Raw genomic sequence first — 23,114 nt, 5'->3', positions numbered from 1 at the left:
AATGCATGTAGAGCAAGACTTTCAGGTTAGCTTACTTACTTGCTTTGTTTGTATATTGTACAATTTTATTGGGATAACGTCCAATTAAATGTAAAATATAATATATACAGGTTTAACTATGCCTATATATATTGTTTGAAGATGTCAAAGCTTGAGTTAAAAGTTTATACAAACAAAGCAAGCAAGCCACCAAAGTTTTACTCTACAAGAATTAGGAAATTAGCTCTTAGTAAATTTTAATAGCTATGATTTTAATTGAATTAAGTGATTACGACCAGCCTTACTTTGGTTCACGATCATCAGACAATTGTTGAATAAACAAACCAATTACAAATGTATCTATAGACTAATGATCATTATGGTAATTACATTATTATGTGTTCCAGTGGATTGTGAATATCTATTTATCTCTTCTATGTGTCGGAATTGAATATAAACTTTTCCCAATTGTATTCTGAGTTATCATGGAAAATAACTTCATATTCATATAGAGTGGGGTGCTCATTTTCGCCATATCTTTCCATGTTTTCTTCAGTTTATGTTCAGGTCTTTATGTTTTTGAAGTATACTGATATTTCTATATGAAGATAACTTCAAATGCAAAATATTCTTAGCTTGAAAGCGTGTTTGTTTTGAGTAAAATCATCTGCAGAGTTGGATTAAAGGGTGTTTGAAATTTCCTAACATTTTGTCGATGGGAGACACATATTCGCCGTTTTGACATATCTATTTAAAACCAAATAACTGCAGCTTTTTAACTTTATTTATCAAATAAATTTCATTATAGACGAATAGCAGACATTTGAAAGATGTAAAAAACTGAAATTTAGGGCAATCAGTCAAACAATTATTTAGGAATGCTTCTTTGAAATCGTTTTTGTCATTCAGGAAATTGGCTGAAAATCGTTGTCCATTTTTCGGTCCTTTGCCGTAGGTGCCGAAGTTTAGTCACATTTTCTAAAATAATCATATTTGTTATAAAAATATGATTTAACAGCATATTTCTTCCATTTCAACCATCCTTTGAAGTTTTTACACCTCAAAATCATAAAACGGCGAAATTGTGTCCACGGCGAATATGAGCGCCCCACTCTACTAATATCGATGCTGCTTAACAAATTGTACAAATCATACTGATTACTCATTTTTGTATCGATTTAAAGTAATTCATCTGAATGTTTCTCTAAACATGCTAAAGGTAATATTAGGCATCCTTCACTTACCTGCTGTCACTATTCATCGATACTTTTTACAAATTCCATTTATACTGATTCAGATATGTCACAAAATCCGCCGAAGTTAATTATTCATTATTATTTTATTATAGGGCCGGATCAACTAAGGGTGGATAATAATAACTTGTACAAGTAGTACCCCTGACTGAATGTGTCAAGTTTGCAGCATTCTAGACACTTCAGCACCGAGACAAATCGTCACCAGCATGGTGACAGACATTATGTTCTCAACAACTTTGCTTTATATTTTAAAAATCACATTTTTCTAATACTGGATGTTGACTTGACAATGTAAAACATGGACCAGAGACGGATATGTTAAATCTGTGTACGTTTTCAAAGCACGATTGCTTTTAAGAAGTTCTTCACAGTTATTTCTTCAGGAAAATACTCTAAATGAATGTAAGATAAAGGTATCAGTGATAATTTTAGCATTTTGGAAAATTTGTATGCATAATTAAACCTCACAGCTGTAAAACTGTCAGACAACTTCTTATGGGAGTTATTGCCCTTACACATGGAAATGACAAATGTTACCATTTTTTTTCCATTTTTATACGACTGCAAAAAAATTTTTGTGGTCGTATATTGGTATGAAGTCGGCGTCGTTGTCGTTGTCGTCAGAAGACACATTGGTTTTCGCACTCTAACTTTAATTTAAGTGAATAGATCTCTATGAAATTTTACCATAGGTTCAATACCACAACAGAAAGGTTAAGATTGATTTTAGGGATAATGGTACCAACAGTTAAGGAATAAGGGGTCAAAAAGGGGACAAAAAAAACCTTCCAGACATAACTTGTGTGTTAGTGTATGGATCTCTCTGACATTGTACCACAAGGTTCCATATCACAAAGGGAATGCTGGGATTGATTATGGGGGTAATTGCCTTAAAATTTTAGGAATTAGGGGCCAAAAAAGGGGCAAAAAACAAGCATTTTTCTAGTTTCATGACAATAACTTGTGTGTAAGTGTATGGAATTTTCTGAAATTGTACTACAAGGGTCCATATTACAAAGGGAAAGCTGGAATTGAGTTTGGGGGTAATTGCCCAAAACGTTTAGGAATTTGGGGCCCAAAAAGGGGCCTAAAAACAAGCATTTTTCTACTTTCAAGACAATAACTTGTGTGTAAGTGTATTGATCTTTCTGAAATTATACTACAAGGTTCCATATCACAAAGGGAAAGCTTGTTTGAGGTTGGGGTAATTGCCCTGAACATTTAGGAATTTGGGGCCAAAAAGGGGCTAAAAACAAGCATTTTTCTACTTTCAAGACAATAACTTGTGTTCAAGTGTATATATGGATCTCTCTGAAATTGTACTGCAATGTACCATACTATAAAGGGAAGGCTGGGATTGAGTTTGGGGGTAATGAATCATAAGGGCCACAGGTTCAAAAAATTTGGGGGAGGGATTTTTTTTTCCTTTTTTTTCCTTTTTTTTCTTTAAAATTTTCCATTTTAAATTGGTTATTTCTGATTTATATATAAAAGCAAATAATAATGATATGGTTTGAATAGGTAAATTAAAAATATCTTTAAGTTCTTAGACCACATTCATTCTGTGTCAGAAACCTATGCTGTGTCAAATATTTAACCACAATCCAAATTCAGTGCTGTATCAAGCTTGAATGTTGTGTCCATACTTGCCCCAACTGTTCAGGTTTCGACCTCTGTGGTCGTATCAAGCTGCACCCAGCGGAGCATTTTATTTACATTTATAAGTTTTCATTATTTACAGGCCCTCATTAAAATTCAAATATCTGTAATTGGGAGATATCTGTATTGTATTTTAAGCTTGGCCTTCGTGAAACGTAGATTTGACTGTCACAAATTGAGTTTACCTATATACTGAGCTAGCAACGAAATACAATACAGATATCTCCATTCTAATGCAACATATTAAAATAAATTCCATTTGATAAATATTTTGGCTTACTTCCCAAAGTTGGTTTCCGTCCTCTAACTTTAGTTTGCCTCAACCAAATGTTATAAAACTTCTACAAAAGGCTTATTACCACAAAACACAGATCAAGTTTAATTTCAGTGGCGTCACTTAAACCGTTCTAGAGTTATGCCCCTTTACAAATGGAAAAATTGCTGAATTTTTTCATTCCCGTTCTCTAGTTTAGGAGGGGCCTCAGTGGCCGAGTGGTCTAAGTAGTTACTACTGTAATCACTAGCCAGTCAACACTGAGGTTGTGAGTTCGAATCCCGCTTGTGCGGGTGCACTAGACTCCAATCTAAATTGACTAGGATTGTCAGTTTTCCTATCACAGGTCGGTGGTTTTTCTCCTGGCACTCCGTCTCCCTCCACCAATAAAAATTGGCCAAAAGCGGTGCTTAAAAGTGGCGTTAAAACACCAAAAATCAAATCAAATCTAGTTCAGGTTGCCTCAACCAAATGTTATGAAACTTATTCACAATGCTTATTACCATAAAACACAGATCAAGTTTGAGTTTTGGTAGTGTCACTTTTACTGTTCTAGAGTTATGCCCCTTTACAAATGGAAAAAATACTAGTTTTCCTTTCCATTCCCTAACTAAAGTTAGCCTCAACCAAATGTTATGAAACTTATACACAATGCTTAATACCACAAAATACAGACATGACAGATCAAGTTTGAATTTTGGTGGTGTCACTTTTACTGTTCTAGAGTTATGCCCCTTTACAAATGGAATAATTGCTGAATTTTTTGTTTCTGTTCTCTACCTTCAGTTTGCCTCAACGAAATGTTATAAAACTTATACACAATACATATAACCACAAAACTCAGATCAAGTACAAATTTGAGTAGCGTCACTTTTACTGTTCTTCAGTTATGTCCCTTTCAAGGTTACCGCTGGCGTTCTCCATTTTCGCATTTTGCAAAAAAATAAAAATTGTGGCCATTAAAATTCATCATTTGCGAAAGAATTTGGCGAAAGAAATATACATAATGATTTGATTTCATCCATCTTATTTATTTTTCGTTTTTGGCGACGCACGTGTTTCAAGCATATTTTTACGTCTCAACTTTTTCATTTACGATGGTCCAGAAAAGAAAACTGTTGTTATGAAGAAATATATTCAACAGGTTGGGAACAACTCCTCAAATAAGTAACCCTTCAATGTAATAACTATCCCTTAAATCAGGGATCAATTTCAAGTGATAAAAAAAAAATGTTTTGTTGTAAAAACCACTTCTTAGTACAAAAGGGCACATATTCATATCATTTGAAGAAACTTTTCCCAAAGAACTATACAACTATCTGGTATTATATGGTCAAAACATGTCCAAGAATTTTGTAATATTCCTGGACTTATACATGTATCTTCTTTATTTTTAAAAATAAGTGGACCCCTCTTTAAGAAAAGTTGTTCCAAATATAATGAATTTTTCCCCTTTTAAGTTAAAAAAAAGCTAAATTTTTCTTTTTACTTTTCTACAACAGCAAAATGATCCCTTGTCTGAGGGACAGTCCCCTTATTTAAGGGATATATCCCACATTTGGAGGTTGTTCCAAAACCTGTTGAAAAGTAAGAAAAGTCTCTGCCTTTAGTCTTTATCCTTCAACTGGAAGGGAAATGTATATCCGATAAACTTTTGAAGATGAATCTTGTGTCCCAGAAGTCAAAATTATGATGTCTATATTGCTATTTTTATAGTATCTTTTAAAAGTAAATGGGGGGGGGGGGGGGGGGGAGTTAGAAAGAAGGAACATTTTAAACGAAAAATATATTTATGTAAGTTGGTGAAAAAAATAATTGACTCGGGGAAAACCCTGCCCTTTATAACTTTATATGATATGCTAGCGGGGGCATCATCTGTGTCCCATAGACATATTCCCCATTTATTTGATTTTGCATATATATATATGTACAGGTACGACTCAAATAGACACCAAGTCTGACTTAATAATAGATTATAGAACAAGTTTCCAAATCGACAGCAGATTCTATGCAACCTCTAAGCAGTGTCCAGTTCTTATATAAATAATTAGGATTTTTTTTTCAGAGTTTTGATACATCATATTGAAGCTGGAAGACATGACTTTCAAAATGACCTAAAAGAAATACTTTATGATTTGTTGTTGACTTCTAGAACAGTGGAAGAAATGAGGTTCACAACAATGCTGGAGAAGTTTTGCAGAATGTGTAACCTAAAGGGAAGGTAAATTCTTTAAAAAATATGGTGAAAATAAATTTTGACCATTACTATCATGGACTATTGACAAGACTGTTTCTTTAACCACTTTGTGCTTAACCTTAACATACTGCAGAATGAGGACTGACTTTTCAGGGTTTTTTTTTCACATTGCTGGACTATGTGTTACAATACATGTACATACATGTAAAACCAGTAAGATCTTGTTTTTTTTAAATTGAGAATAGCAGTAAGATTCCTTACCAACATCTTGCTAACAACAAGAATTGAAACAACATGAGCAAGCTTAATTAGTGGAATGAAAATGTTATTTCTTTTATAATTTTGAAATTCAGACAGACATGATACAATGTATATGTAACACTTCCAAAAGTGTCAATCTCCCCAACAATGCCCAAACGTGTCCTCAAAATCCTAAATGATCCAAAGGTGTTCAATTATTATTATTTGCAAAGCGTGTCCACTTTAAAACACCAGAACATCTCAAAACTTTTAGCAATAATATGTCCTCAATAAAGGCAATAACTTTTATGGCAATTTAATTTTTGAAAACATGATTAAAGACGTCTGGTTTTGGTTGCAGGATTCTAAAACAGATCAAACAACATCTGCAGGAAATAAAGGTATTATGTTTGGTAAAGACGAATGCCCAAGACATGGAACATTATCCTGTCTATCCACAGTGAAAGATGATATCAATGACTTCTGCTTTCAAATAGACACCAGATAAGAATTAAAGAATGGCACAATAAAAATGCGTTTTGCTTGCAGTGGTTTTATTGTCGAGCCTGCGACTTTAGTTGCAGAAAGCTCGACTTAGGGATAGTGTTCCGGCGGCGGCTACGGCGGCGGCTACGGCGGCGGCGGTGTTAGCTCACTTCTTAAAAGCTATATATTTTAGAAGGTGGAAGACCTAGATGCTTCATACTTTGTATATAGATGCCTCATGTTACGAAGTTTCTGTCAGTCACATGTCCAATGTCCTTGACCTCATTTTTATGGTTCAGTGACTACTTGAAAAAAAAGTTAAAATTTTTTGTATTGTTGAATTCTCTCTTATTCTAAGTAATAGGATAACTATATTTGGAATGTGTGTACCTTGCAAGGTCCTCATGCCAGTCATACAGTTTTCACTTTTAGCCCAAATTGTACCTTGTCCTATAAACATTTAGGAAGATCAAAATCAGTGACAAGAAAAGCATCAACAAAAAACCTCACAAAAATATTTAGCCCTTGACATATTTAAAATCCATGAAATATTGTAACCACCTTAAATAACTGATTAAAACAAGATCGCAATCGATTGACTCGACCTAAATCATCAAATCCTGGTACCCTGTATATGAAAATGATGAAAGGTTAATTTTGAAAATGGTTCTTTTTGTAGTATAGGATTGGTCGAGGAAACCATGATCAAGGATGTACGTGTTGTGGCAGTTCCAGACTTAACTTTCAGAATTTCATCAAATGAAATGCCTGATGTAATACAGATAATGACAGTTGCAGAGGTACTTCTTCATATATAAATAAAGTAAAAAAAATTCAGGCTTGTGTGTCAACAATTAATTTTCATTTCCAATTGTAAAACATATAACTCAAAAACTGTGAAAGTACTTATATTTTCGTGGTACATGTGGTATGAGCAAAAGCTACAATACATGTTCATGGATTTTAGTTTTTTGAAAAAAATCAGTGGAGAAATTTTAAGCCATCTGATATAAACCTTCGATATAAATTCTTTAAATATTTGGCAAAAATAGTACACAGGAGAGCACTTACAAGACTAGACTTAAGAAATCTGCATACAGAACTATGTATCAGATATCAGAATGCAATTTTTAGCTCAACTGGCCCAAAGGGCCAAGTGAGCTTTTCTCATCACTTGGCGTCCATCATCATCGTCGTCCCTTAACTTTTACAAAAATCATATCCTCTGAAACTACTGGTCCAAATTAAAGCAAACTTTGCCTAAATCATCCTTAGGGTATCTAGTTATAAAAAAACTATTCGATGACCCCGCCCATTAACCAAGATGGCCACCATGGCTAAAAATAGAACATGGGTGTAAAATGCAGTTTTTGGCTTATATCTCTGAAACTAAAGCATTTAGAGCAAATCTGACAGGGGTGAATATGTTCATCAGGCCAAGATCTATCTGCCCTGAAATTTTCAGATGCATCAGACAATCCGTTGTTGGGTTGCTGCCTCTGAATTTGTAATTTTAAGGAAATTTTGCAGTTTTTTGTTATTATCTTGAATATTATAATAGATCAGTCAGGGGCATTACTTAAACAAGTAACAATTAAAATTACCTATACAAGTAATGTTGAAAACGAGGCTAATTTAAATATAACTTATACAAGTTATTTTTCTAAATATTATTTTTATAGGTGTTTAAGAATACAGATTTTACTAGCTTTAAATAATTTTCACAGTTATCTGGTTATTTTTCCCTTGATATATAAAAACTAATTCTTCAGAAACACTAATTAACTTTCCCACACACTTATCTTACATACCAACGCTTCTGGGTCAAAGATTGGTCTCTTGGGACTATTAAATTATCATTTTCCTCTAAAATCTTGAAGGTAGACTGATATAAATAGATTGATACTTGTGAATTAATTAAGACCTGAAGTTATTTATAATTTGTAACCTAATTCAATTATGTGCCTTTAATAGGTAAGTGTAATTTCTATTTTTTTTCAAAAATGTTAAAAATAACTTATTCAAGTAATATTTTTGACATTATTTTCAAAGTAACCCTTTATCTCTATACTCCTCTCAAATCTGATAAATTCTTTATTTTATCATATAAAATGGTGTTTAAAATCATGAAAACTACATTTAGTCTATGAAGACCGATTGGTTTTCGCACTCTTAACTTTAGTTTAAGTGAATGGATCTCTATGAAATTTTACCATAAGGTTCGATACCACAAAAGGAAAGTTGGGATTGATTTTGGGGATTATGGTACAAACAGTTAAGGAATTAGGGGCCAAAAATAAGCATTTTTGTAACTTCCTGACATAACTTGTGTGTTAGTGTATGGATCTCTCTGACATTGTACCACAAGGTTCCATATCACAAAGGGAATGTTTGGATTGATTTTGGGGGTAATTGCCTTAAAATTTTAGGAATTAGGGGCTAAAAAAGGGGCAAAAAACAAGCATTTTTCTAGTTTCATGACAATAACTTGTGTGTAAGTGTATGGAATTTTCTGAAATTGTACTACAAGGGTCCATATTACAAAGGGAAAGCTGGAATTGAGTTTTGGGGGTAATTGCCCAAAACGTTTAGGAAAAAGGGGCCAAAAATAAGCATTTTTCTAGTTTCCAGACAATAACTTGTGCAAGTGTATGTATCTCTCTGAAATTGTACTGCAAGGTTCCATATCACAAAGGGAATGTTTGGATTGATTTTGGGGTAATTGCCTCAAAATTGTAGGAATTAGGGGCAAAAAAAGGGGCAAAAAACAAGCATTTTTCTAGAGTCATGACAATAACTTGTGTGTAAGTGTATGGATCTTTATGAAATTGTACTACAAGGTTCCATATCACAAAGGGAAAGCTGGGTTTGAGTTTGGGGGTAATTACTTTAAATGTTTAGGAATATGGGGCCAAAAAGAGGCCAAAAAACAGGCATTTTTATACGACCGCAAAATTTGAAAAAATTTTCGTCGTATATTGCTATCACGTTGGCGTCGTCGTCTGCGTCGTCGTCGTCGTCTGAATACTTTTAGTTTTTGCACTCGAACTTTAGTAAAAGTGAATAGAAATCTATGAAATTTTAACACAAGGTTTATGACCACAAAAGAAAGGTTGGTATTGATTTTGGGAGTTTTGGTCCCAATATTTTAGGAATTAGGGGCCAAAAAAGGCCCAAATAAGCATTTTCTTGGTTTTCGCACTATAACTATAGTTTAAGTTAATATAAATCTATGAAATTTTGACACAAGGTTTATGACGACAAAAGAAATCTTGGGATTGATTTTGGGAGTGTTGGTTTCAACATTTTAGGAATTAGGGTCCAAAAAAGGGCCCAAATAAGCATTGTTCTTGGTTTTCGCACAATAACTTTAGTTTAAGTAAATAGAAATCAATGAAATTTAAACACAATGTTTTTTTCCACAAAAGGAAGGTTGGTATAGATTGTGGGAGTTTAGGTCCCAACAGTTTAGGAATAAGGGGCCAAAAAGGGACCCAAAAAAGCATTTTTCTTGGTTTTTGCACCATAACGTTAGTATAAGTAAATAGAAATCTATGAAATTTAAACACAATGTTTTTTTCCTCAAAAGGAAGGTTGGTATTGATTTTGGGAGTTTAGGTCCCAACAGTTTAGGAATTAGGGGCCAAAAAGGGACCCAAAAAGGTATTTTTCTTGGTTTTTGCACCATAACGTTAGTATAAGTAAATAGAAATCTATGAAATTTAAACACAAGGTCTATGACCATAAAAGGAAGGTTGGTATTGATTTTCGGAGTTTTGGTCCCAACAGTTTAGGAATAAGGGGCCCAAAGGGTCCAAAATTAAACTTTGTTTGATTTTATCAAAATTGAATAATTGGGGTTCTTTGATATGCTGAATCTAACTGTGTATGTAGATTCTTAACTTTTGGTCTCGTTTTCAAATTGGTCTACATTAAGGTCCAAAGGGTCAAAAATTAAACTTAGTTTGATTTTGACAAAAAATGAATCGGTTGGGTTCTTTGATATGCTGAATCTAAAAATGTACTTAGATTCTTGATTATTGGCCCAGTTTTCAAGTTGGTCCAAATCGGGGTCCAAAATTAAACTTTGTTTGATTTCATCACAAATTGAATAAATGGGGTTCTTTGATATGCCAAATCTAACTGTGTATGTAGATTCTTCATTTTTGGTCTTGTTTTCAAATTGGTCTACATTGGTCCAAATCAGGATCTAAAATTTTTATATTAAGTATTGTGCAATAGCAAGTCTTTTCAATTGCACAGTATTGCGCAATGGCAAGAAATATCTAATTACACAATATTGGGAAATAGCAATTTTTTTTTTAATTAGAGTTATCTTTCTTTGTCCAGAATAGTAAGCAAGAAATATCTAATTGCACAATGTTGTGCAATAGCAAGAATTTTTTTTAATTGGAGTTATCTTTCTTTGTCCAGAATCAACTTAAATCTTTGTTATATACAATATACAATGTATATTCACTTTTTACTACCAACTAATAAATTAAAATAATCTTTACCATTCAGTGATAACAAGCAGTTTTGTTTACATCTTAATATTTTATGATGTATTTAAATGAGTAGTTATTGTTGCAAACTCCATTAGAAATTTTAATTGAGATTAGTTTTGGAATAAGGGAAAGGGGGATGTGATTAAAAAAATTAGGTTCCATTTTCTCATTTGAAATTTCATAAATAAAAAGAAAATTTCTTCAAACATTTTTTGAGAGGATTAATATTCAACAGCATAGTGAATTGCTGTAAGAGAAAACAAAAATTTTAAGTTCATTAGAACACATTCATTCTGTGTCAGAAACCTATGCTGTGTCAACTATTTAATCACAATCCAAATTTAGAGCTGAATCCAGCTTGAATGTTGTGTCCATACTTGCCCCAACCGTTCAGGGTTCAACCTCTGCGGTCGTATAAAGCTACGCCCTGTGGAGCATCTGGTTCTAGTTTCCAGACAATAACTTGTGTTCAGGTGTATAGATCTCTATGAAATTGTACTGCAAGGTACCATACCACAAAGGGAAGGCTGGTATTGAGTTTGGGGGTGATGAATCATAAGGGGGTTCACAAAATTAGGGGGGGGGGATTTTTTTTCCCTTTTTTCTTCTTTAAAATTTTCCATTTTAAATTGGTTATTTATGATTTATATATAAAAGCAAATGATAATGATATGGTTTGAATAGGTAAATTAAAAATTTTTTTAGTTCTTAGAGCACATTCATTCTGTGTCAGAAACCTATGCTATGTCAAATATTTAATCACAATCCAAATTCAGTGCTGTATCAAGCTTGAATGTTGTGTCCATACTTGCCCCAACTGTTCAGGGTTCGACCTCTGCGGTCGTATCAAGCTGCACCCAGCGGAGCATTTTATTGTAGTCTTTTACAAAAATCTCCTCTGAAATTACTGTGCCAAATTAAACCAAACTTGGCCTAAATTATGCTTAGGGTATCTTCTTTAAAAAATGTATCCGATGACCACACCCATTGACCAAGATGGCTGCCATGGCTAGAAATAGAACCTTGTGGTCAAATGCAGATTTTGGCTTATATATCTGAAACTAAAGCATTTAGAGCAAATCTGAGAAGGAGTAAAATTGTTTATCAGGTACAAATCTTTCTGCCCTGAAATTTTCAAATGCATCAGACAACCTGTTGTTGGGTTGCTGCCCCTGAATTGTTAATTTTAAGGAAATTTTGCAGTTTTTTTATGCCCGTTTACGGGTCGTATTATGGTATACCGTTGACCGTCTGTCCGTCCGTCCTTCGTCAATATGTCGGACATTAACTCAAAAAAGCTTTAACCAATATGCATGAAACTTTGGTGAATTGTTTATATCTATTGACGTGAGCTCCCTTTCATTTTTTATAAATTTCAGAATTACCGTTTCCAAGTTTTGGGGTTTTATTCATATAACCAATTCCAAGTTCTTTGGCTACATTTATTCAGAAACCTATAATATGTCAAATATTTAATTACAATCCAAATTCAGACCTGTATCAAGCTTGAATATTGTGTCCATTTTTGCCCCAACTGTTCAGGGTTGGACCTCTGGGGGCGTATCCAGCTGCGCTCAGCGAAGCAGTTTATTGGTTATAACCTTGAATATTATAATAGAAAGAGATAAACTGTAAACAGCAAAGTAAGCTCTACAAATAAGTCACCATGATCAAAATTGTCAATTGACCACTTCAGGAGTTAATCTTCTACAAAAATTTTCTGCTCTGAAACTACTGGGCCAAGCTCATTATAGATAGAGATAACTGTAAGCAAGAATGTTCAGTAAAGTAAGTTCTACAAACAAGTCACTGACACAAAAACAGAGAGTTTTGTCATGAATTCTATTCTTGTCTTAAATAATGTAGAGTGTCCTTTGTTTAATATGCACTGCAACACATTGACCAAGGTGAGCAACACCGGCTCTTAAGAGCCTCTAGTTATTATTGCGATATTAAACCAGTCAAATTATTTGTATAAAGAAACCTTGCAATAATTTCTGAATGTACAGTAGTTATTAATTATGAATTAGTGGGTCCTATATGGTTTTCCTTGTTCTTAGGTTAAAGTTTCAACCAATGATTCATTAGTTGATCAAAAGATTCATGTTACTAGACAAAAACCAGAGGCTATTGATAAGGAGACACTTCAAACTATGGATCCATCAAAGATAAGAGGATTTAGCCAACATGTTGGACAGCTGATCATTGGACTAGGCAATTCTTGCTTCAAAAAAGAATGTCTTGGCCTTTTGCTCCATGAGACAAAGGTAATGTTAATATATAGCTAATTGATTAAAATGTTTCGATCAACTCTTAAATGATTAACACTTTCAGTCCAGTAAAATTAATGATCCCTTTTGATAGATAAATGATATTTTCTATAAAATTGCATTACTATCAGTACAAATCAGTTTAGTTATTTGGATGCCCTGTCCCGATGTCATGGTCTAGCGACTTTGTATTAATTGTCAATGCTGCTGTCCCTCAAATTGTCTTTTTCAGAATTTTCTGCTGACAGCAAGACATTTCTCTGTGTCAGCAGTTAATTATACCCCACACAACAAATAAGGACTTACTATGTAGATGTGCATATCGACAGGAAATTACGATTTTTTTTTGTAGGAGTTATATGCCCCTTTAACTTAGAATTTTGGCCAAAATATACTACTGCAACAGTTTGTCATCCCAACTTCTCTGAAACCACACAACAGAATTTCATGAAACTTTGTAGATAATAAGGACTTACTATGTACATGTGCATATCGACAGGAAATTACGAATTTTTTTTTGTAGGAGTTATGCCCCTTTTACTTAGAATTTTGGCCAAAATATACTACTGCAACAGTTTGTCATCCCAACTTCTCTGAAACCACACAACAGAATTTCATGAAACTTTGTAGATAATAAGGACTTACTATGTAGATGTGCATATCGACAGGAAATTACGATTTTTTTTTTTGTAGAAGTTATGCCCCTTTAACTTAAAATTTTGGCCAAAATATACTACTGCAACAGTTTGTCATCCCAACTTCTCTGAAACCACACATCAGAATTTCATGAAACTTTGTAGATAATAAGGACTTACTATGTAGATGTGCATATCGACAGGAAATTACGATTTTTTTTTTGTAGGAGTTATGCCCCTGTAACTTAGAACTTTGGCCAAAATATACTACTGCAACAGTTTGTCATCCAAACTTCTCTGAAACCACACAACAGAATTTCATGAAACTTTGTAGATAATAAGGACTTACTATGTAGATGTGCATATCGGCAGGAAATTACGATTCAATTTTTATTGTAGGAGTAATGCCCCTTTAACTTAGAATTTTGGCCAAAATATACTACTGCAACAGTTTGTCATCGCAACTCCTCTGAAACCACACAACAGAATTTCATGAAACTTTGTAGATAATAAGGACATACTATGTAGATGTGCATATCGACAAGAAATTACGATTCAATTTTTTTCTAGAAGTTATGCCCCTTTTACCTAGAATTTTGGCCAAAATATACTACTGCAACAGTTTGTCATTGCAACTTCTCTGAAACCACACAACAAAATTTCATGACACTTTGTAGATAATAAGGACATACTATGTAGATGAACTTATTGCAGGAAATTACGATTCAATTTTTTTTCTAGGAGTTATGCCCCTTAGAACTTAGAATTTTGGCCCAATTATACTACTGCAACAGTTGAAACTTTGTAGTTTATGAGGACATAATATGTTAATTGTGCATATCCACAAGAAAATTTTTATCAGTTGACTTTTGTAGAGTTATGAGTCTTTGAACTTAGGAATCTGGTGAGATTTTGTTTGTCAAGTGACAATGTGGGGGTGTGGGGTATGTGAGGTTCTTTAATTTTTTTATTAAAATTATTTTTAGGGTTTCCCCTTAGCAAATCATGGACTTTGCAAGGGGAAGGGTTTATCATTTTGTGGAGCAAGATCACTGGGTACTTCTACTTTTTTTCCAGTGTGCTATATTCACAAATATCAGTTTAAAGTGTCTTTTATACCATCTCTTGGGCAGGTAACAAGTAACTTTCTAGTGGTATACTAATTAAGTATAACTGATTTTTCTTTTCAGATACTGATAACATGCCTGTCTACATCACCCAGGTATTGTACATATATCAAAGATAAATTAGGTCCAGAAGACAAAGCTACTCTGCATTTTATTGGACCTTATGATATATTAAAGGCAAGGGAGAGGAGCCAGCTGATAAAAGCTTTTCTACGTTTAGGAAACCGACAAAGATTAGGAATACCAAAAGTATAATCTGCCTTTTGTGTTACTAGAATCTGCTCACCCTATCAAAGCTAAAGTGAATACCAAAGTTGATTCATAGTAATGAATATAGAGGTGTAATACCACCAAATCATGGTACGTCACATCTGGTTGCATACGAAAGTAGGTCTTAAAAAATATTCCCTTGAATTTGACCGTTGTAGGTAATTAATCCTACATTTTATTGCAGTAAAACTATTTCTGTGTCATAAACATATGTCTTGGGTATTTCAAAACACCATTATTTTTATTTGTGATTTCTATAGAAAATTTTGTAATCTTGAGGTTACATGGTTACTAAACCTTGTACACAGATAGAATAAGAGGAGAAATTTGATTGGTTAACTTCCAATGATTTTTATTTTCTTATATGCAATGAAATGTTATGTGAAACTTTTTCTATAGAACTGGACAGGATAAAACTTTACTCATGCCAAGTATTTCTTTATTTGAAACAAAGATAAATTCTGCACAATTTTTTGAAAAGTGCAAATTTAACAAAGACTAATAGGGGAAAATCAATGATGGTATTACACCTAGAGGTGGAATCTCTTAAAATACATTTATTTTTTAGTACAAAATCTTAGTGAAATTGTTGCCACAACATTTTGTAATTCAAGAACAAAGCAACAAAAAGTTTATTTATACAGCATCAGAGTTATTTTCAGAGCTAGATATAAAGATATGTATATATATTAACATTATTGTGACATAGGAAATGTACTAGAAAATGCAAGAATGGTGAAATTCATCTATTATCCATTACTTATCATCCCCTGTTTGACACATTGCAAGGGACATAGAAATACCCTGCATCCATCCAGTCTTGTAAGTGCTCTCCTGTGTACTATTCTTGCAAGATATTTATAGAATTTATATTGAAGGTCAGCAATGTCTAGAACAAGTTTGAAAAATCAGTGCAGATCAATTTTTATGCCCCCGCCATAGCGGAGGGGGTATTGCGATTAACCCTTGTCCGTCTGTACGTCCGTCCCAAAATTGGTTTCCCTTCTCTAACTTTAGTTTGCCTCCACCAAATGTTATGAAATTTATACACAATGCTTATTACCACAAAAACACAGATCAAGTTTGAATTTTGGTGGCGTCACTTTTACTGTTCTAAAGTTATGCCCTTCTACAAATGGAAAAATTGTTGACTTTTTGGTATCCCTTCTCTTACTTTAGTTTGCCTCAACCAAATGTTATGAATCTTATGTTGTGTTTTGTGTACTATTGTTTGTCTGTTTGTCTTTATCTTTTGTAGCCATGGCGTTGTCAGTTTATTTTTGATCTAGGAGTTTGAATGTCCCTCTGGTATCTTTCGCCCCTCTTATATGCACAATGCCAATTACCACAAAACACAGATCATGTTTCAATTTTTGGGGCGTCACTTTTACCGTTCTTGTATAAAAATTACCATCATGTAACATCTATCAGCCCAGCCCTGACATATAAAAGTATATTTACAGTAAACATCTTATTTATTTGTAAACCTGTTTTCTCTTAACCATACATACAGATTTTATTACTATTTGCCTTTTTAGTTCACCTGGCACGAGGTCCACTGTGAGCTTTTGACATCACTTATTGTCAACTGTCGTCTTCTGTTAAATTATACATAGATCATCTCCTCTGCAACTACTAAACCAAATTTAACCAAACATGGCAAAAATTATCAACGGGATATCTATTTTAAAAAGTGTGTCATCTCAACCTGCCTGCCGACAAACATGGTTCACATGGCTAAAAATATAAGAGCAATTTTTGTCTATTAACTTGAAAGCGCTATAGATAAAGAAAATTGGGCAGGAACAAATATTTCAGAATGATGAGATCTACATAATATCATTTGACATCAAAACTGTCAGATCACTTCTTATACGAGTTATTGCCCTTAATTGAGTTTAGTAAAAAGTTATGTTTGCCTATTATTTCGAATTATGATAGATAGACAGAAACTTTAAATAGCAAAAATGATCAACAAGACAAGAAAATTAATAAATAAGTCAACATTATTGAAATCCCCAGTCAACCCCTTATTGAAGTTGTTGCCCTTTAATGACGATGTTTCCCTTTTTTTCCAGGATTACCAATTTCTTGAAAACTATGATAAATAAAACTTTAAAATGCAAAAATTATTGGCAAGACAAGATCAACAAATAAGTCAATATTTTGCAGTTTTGTCTATTTCCTTGAAAACTATATAGATAGATAAAAAATTGTAATAGAAAAATGATCACCAGGACAACATCTACAGATAAGCCATAATGGCTGAAATCTTTAGTTGATTTGATTAAATTTTTTGAGTTATTTACCATTTAATGATAATTATTACTATTTTTTTTCTTTTTTGCCTTTTATCTTGAAAACTATAATAGATATATAGAAACTTTAAAAACAAAAAAATATTCAGCTGAATAGAATCTACAAATGTGTTAAAATGACTTAAATTGCAAGTTAACTAATAAAGTTATTCTCCTTTTATGATGATTTTTACTTAAAAGTGGCCATTCTGAAAGATGCAGGTGAGCAACACAGGCTCTTTAAGAGTTCTGTTTATTGACAAAAGCATTAAAAGACAGGTGTTAAATTTTAACTGAATGTATTCGACTTTGTTCTTATATCTATATTGTTATTCTTATTTGTGCATATGCAAAAATGATGGCAGTTATTTATACACATTAATAGATAACTTGTAAAAGAAATATGTGATATTTAAACAAAAAATAATCTACTTGATTGTGTTTTACTTTGAATATAAGTTTGCTTTCTATTATTATGGACAATAAAATCAATTCTTACTTTGTTTCTGTTTAAGATGATGAATTGTGCAGGAACATATATATAAATAGTAACAATATAATGCATTGAACTTTCTTGACCAGATTTTATTTTTACCTGAGCCACAACAAAACTTCAGACTCGCCTATAAAATGCTATATTTTTGAGTAACTACACATTCAAATAATTTATTTAATAAATAGTGTTTTTTTATTTTAATCAGTATATTACGGGTGAAATATTCTATATATTTACTAAATTTTTAAAGAGAGTTTTCAATTGCAAAAATTGTACTTGCTAAACATGTAATTTTAATATGTTGTTACTGATGACAAAATAGAGTTCAAGTTCAATAATGACGATTTTGACTTTTACCGTTCAAGAGTTATGGCTCTTGAAAGATCGTAAAATGGTGTTTCCATTCACGTTGTTGCATTTACTCACAAACCATTCAATCTAAGCTTTTCAAATTTTAATATGCTGATACTGATGACAAAATAGAGGTCAAATTTGATATTGACGATTTTCACTTTCACCAATCATCAGTAATGGTTCTTGTGATATTGCCAGGACACAAATAAATGCTAATAAATCTGGTTTGCTGTCGTTGTGACAGCCTCTTGTTATTGGTTGCAGTCGAAACTCGCTGCATCCAATCAAAAAGCGCCTATAACATGAACACGTGTAAATGTAAGACGTGTTTGTAAACAGTTGCCACATGTTTATTGTGCAACAAGTCTTTACATCCCTAAACATATGAAAATATTAATTGACAACTTGAAGGTTTTTAATCAACTATTAGAAGTTCCTGTGTGTATGTCTCATGCACAAATGCATGAATGTTGACATATATTTTTCGTTTCCGGCTTTACCAAGTGTGTAGAATCTACATGTTTTTACCTCCAAATTGAAGAGTTCAAGTTCTACCATTGGTCAAGAATAATGTATTTGGAATGGGTGTGACTTTAATCTTCCAATAGATGGCGCAACATTGTTATCACAAATCTTGACTCAATCCACCAAGGGTGAAGAGAACGGGTGTTGATGGTAACCTTTGGCTAGCGAAGATAATGAACTAGGCGTTTTCACTAATTAAAAGGAAAATAATGTCAACATTGAAATTGTCATCTTCGTCATCGTCTGAATACTTTTAGTTTTCGCACTCTAACTTTAGTAACAGTGAATAGAAATCTATGAAATTTTAACACAAGGTTTATGACCACAAAAGGAAGGTTGGGAGTGATTTTGGGAGTTTTGGTCCCAAGATTTTAGGAATAAGGGGCCAAAAAAGGGCCCAAATAAGCATTAATCTTCGTTTTCGCACAATAACTTTAGTATAAGTAAATAGAAATCAATGAAATTTAAACACAAGGTTTATGACCACAAAAGGAAGGTTGGGATTGATTTTGGGAGTTTTGGTCCCAAGATTTTAAGAATTAGGGGCCAAAAAAGGCCCAAATAAGCATTTTCTTGGTATTCGCACTATAACTTTAGTTTAAGTAAATAGAAATCCATAGTTGAAAGCAAGCTATGAAAGACCCTAATCTGATAAAAAGTAAAACCAAACAATAACCAGAAACATATGTATTAGACAAGTGCAACCACTGAATTACAGTCTTGTTACCTTGAGACAGTAAAAAAAACATAACCTCGGAATTAAAGTCTCCTGAATTTGAACAGGGTTCAACCCTCCTCTAAGCCAGGACAGTGGTTTAACATCATCACAAAATTAAACTAAAACACTAGAGACATAAAGTACTGATCTATGAGTACTCACAGTTACTGCAAGCTAGTTTCCAATTAATTGCAGCAACAACTAATGAATGAATCATGTTTGCAGACTAAAATATCAATTAGTACTGTGACTACTATTTTAATAATATATGTGAAAAGATGTCAAATGCAGTCTTTTTTTAAATGTATTGGTTAAATTTCACAAGTTAGTCATTGTTTAAAATTATTTGTTCCAATTATTGAAAGAATGCACCCATTTTGTGAAATAAGGATTATATCTTCATGATCTTGTCAATGAAGAACTTGTGTCAAATGCATTCCTGATTACAAAATTAATATTATTACCAATCATATCTGAGTATATAAAAATCCAAAATTTAAAACCTACCACAAACACATTATGTCCACTCTATTTTGTTTATTTGCTTAAGCTATATCAAATGGTGTCTGCCATGTTGGATTGTAGCAGAAAACTATCTGCCTAGATTTTTAAAGAAATGTGCAATTTTTTAAAAGAAGAATGTTTAATTCATTCCTTAAACTTTTTCTAAATGAAGAACATGGTGTCTTCTGTCATGTTTTTTACAAATACAGAAATTTAAGTTAATTATGTATGCACTTTTTGCTTTTAGGTCTATCAACAAGTGCAAACCATCTTGAATAGTGTAAACTCGAAACAAATGTATTGAATTTTACTAATGGAAGTAAAAAATGTTTTAATTTTTTCAATTATATTATCTTACTGGGTTTTACTGTGAGTTTTAAGTTTGCTTGTGAGCAGGACAATGAAATAAATCTACACTACCAAGAAATTGTATCTTAAACTTAATAAAATCAACATGGACTAATCTAGTATCTAGAAGACCAATGTAGATTCGATATCGATACACGACTTTTCGTATGCATGTTGTTTTGTCCACATGGCCTGAATCCTCTTTCTTGAAAATTGATGACTGAAGTTGGCTGTAACCAATTCTCATATAATCTGAAGAATGATTGTAGGTTTAAATTAATAGGCAGCAACTTTTAAAAATCAATGTAAGTGTGTTAGCCATATTAGGTGAGGTCTTATTTTAGCATAAATCAATACTTCAGTCTGAGTTAATACAAAGATGTATTTATATTTTTACATGTGGTATTCCTATCGAATGAATTTTTGAGTTACTTGCATTTGAGATATATTTATTTAAGACTATTGGATCACACATTTTTATGCTTCCTTTGCAGTTCATCTTATACATTGTTATATTAAGTCTTTTGTTTGATTGAACACATGACAAATCTTTATTTAATTTATTATAACTTTTCATGTGGTTTTATTATTTGAGTTTGATTGTCAAGTTATAGAAATTGTGTTTCTCATAAGAAGTCATATGTATATGTGTAATCTGGAGCGTTTTGACAACATAAATGTATTTAGCAGACTTTTAAAACCTGTTTTCTTTCATCCTGATGTCCTTATTCTCAATTTAAACGCACAATTAATGTGTTTATGTGAAAAAAAATCAAATAAGCAACTCGCTCTCACCCTCTTACACAACCTAACAAAGAAATAGAGTTTAGAGCATTTCTGACATAGGATAAAATTGTTTTTCAGGTCAAGATTATCTACAAACGTAACAACACATTGTTTGGTTGCTGCCCCTATAATGTAATTTTAAGGAACACCGATTTTTGCATTTTTTTATGTTGTTTATTGACGACAAACCATTTTCTATATTTGAAAATGCCTGTACCAAGTCAGGAATATGACAGTTCTTGTCCATTCGTTTTTGGTGCGTTTTGTCATTTGATTTTGCCATGTGATTATGGACTTTCTGATTAGATTTTCCTCTTGAGTTCAGTATTTTTGTGATGTTGCTTTTTGGTATGATATATACTTTTTATACTGACAATGTAGACAAAGGTGTATTCCCCTTTACTATTTTTGAATTATTGGCTTCTAAACACTAATTCACTGATATTTTCCAATATCTACCAGGCCTCTTGTTTCAACTTCATCAACCTTGCAGTGCAAATGGAGTGGGAAACAAAAATCAAACATTCACTGATAGGTAAATACTAGTAGAAAAAATGTTTCTTAAAGAATAAATTTAATACAACAAATCATCTGTAAAGTGATCCACATGCTCTGTGTTGATTTTTTTTTTTTATCAAAGTCAAGATTTGGTAAAATTTAGTAACAAACTCATAAGTAAATAAGCCTGCAATTAACAACCACTGAATGATATATTTATTTTTGAAAACACATTATAGAATCATAATCAATTTTAAAATGTAACATACTGGACTTAGATAAGTATATATTAAGTTCAATAATTTTAATAACATTTGAATGACATGAGATATTTTCCTGAATTTAGGTAGATTTTTGTTGTCGGAATATTTGAGATAGCATAAGCTGGCAAGAACTTTTTTGGTGTAGCTGTGATGAAAAATTGTAATTTTCATTTATGTGTTTATTATGTAGATGCATTTCCATTTCATGGACTTATACACTTCAGTCAACATGATAACTTATGCAAATCTATTCTGTTTATACATTGTACAAAAACATTTTACATTTAATTGATGCCAGTTTATTATTATATCATTATTTTTCTTTGAATAAGCTTATACATATAAACTATATTTATTGAAGTTGAATGAACTTATTTATATACACAATGAATTTATGGATTAAGATAAATTTGTAATTTTTGAATAAGCACTTATTTATTATTAATGCAGGCAACGGGTGAAATTACTTTTTATTTTGGAAATATTTTAATAGCAGATATATATATTTATAAACCGATTGAATTATTACTTTTTTTTTTTGCAGAAAATGTAATCAGTTTTTCGTGTTGATATGTAAACATTATAATTATAATTTTTATTCTTTATTATAATATTCCCATTCATGTATATGTTAAAGAAATAAACAATGTATATACTTGTAATTTTTGTTTATCATTTTGATTAATATTCTTAAAAGCAATAAAGATTAATTAAATATGAATCAAATGAATCATTCTAATTGATAATATTTGATTGACACAAGAAAATGTGGTATGATTGTCAAGGCTACCACGCTCCACCAGGGACTACATTATGTAGAAGGTCATTAACTAAAGGTTACAGGACAGTCTTTCCCAATGAGCAAACCAATCTTAGTTTTTAATTGAAAAGGAATAGAATCTGTTGCTGTTATTATTTAAAAAATCCATTTGTCTGACCCAAGTCAGTGTAATTTGTATGTCATGTTCTGATGAAGCCTTTGTTCTTCTTCTTTCATTGTCTTTTGAACTTGGTGTTACGAATAGATTTTCTATGTAATTTTAAGGGCCTGTTTATTTCTGTTACAAAACTATGATAACATGAATAGATATAAGTATAACCTTAATCTTATTCCTTGTGTTCCTTCTTGGTGTACACATTAACTGTACCTTGAAGTACTGACCAATATAATCTACAAACACCCAACCCTTGTGAGTACTAATGTATGCAACCATTAAGACTTTCAAAATGCTTTGTCTTCTTGGCATACACATTAACTGTACCTCAAGTACTGACCAATATAATCTATAAGTATCCAATCGTAGTGAATACTAAGTTGTGCAACCATAAAAATTTTAAAATGCTATGTCTGGTGGACGTACACATAAACTGTACCTCAAGTACTGACCGATATTATCTACAAACATACAACCCTTGTGAGTACT

At 32.3% G+C, this 23,114-nt stretch overlaps 1 protein-coding gene across 2 annotated transcripts; it reads left to right on the top strand.

Annotated features, from left to right (window-relative positions):
* Positions 1 to 5,215: 5,215 nt before the first annotated feature.
* LOC139505651 (uncharacterized) lies at positions 5,216 to 22,800 on the top strand. 2 transcript variants are annotated; one of them, XR_011659811.1, is made up of 5 exons: positions 5,216 to 5,389; positions 6,771 to 6,891; positions 12,660 to 12,866; positions 14,695 to 14,970; positions 15,438 to 22,800. XR_011659811.1 is itself a non-coding variant. In XM_071295135.1 (4 exons), exons 1-4 carry the CDS (start codon positions 5,334 to 5,336, stop codon positions 14,884 to 14,886), a joined length of 576 nt encoding a protein of 191 aa, XP_071151236.1. In that variant the 5' UTR covers positions 5,216 to 5,333; the 3' UTR covers positions 14,887 to 22,800. The 2 variants fall into 2 exon arrangements, 1 of the variants encoding a protein (XP_071151236.1); XM_071295135.1 differs by having other exon boundaries at positions 14,695 to 22,800.
* The last annotated feature ends 314 nt before the right edge of the window (positions 22,801 to 23,114 follow it).

The sequence above is a fragment of the Mytilus edulis genome, unplaced genomic scaffold (assembly GCF_963676685.1).
Source record: "Mytilus edulis unplaced genomic scaffold, xbMytEdul2.2 SCAFFOLD_615, whole genome shotgun sequence".
Taxonomy (NCBI): domain Eukaryota; kingdom Metazoa; phylum Mollusca; class Bivalvia; order Mytilida; family Mytilidae; genus Mytilus; species Mytilus edulis.
This window is presented reverse-complemented; position numbering and strand designations above follow the sequence as displayed.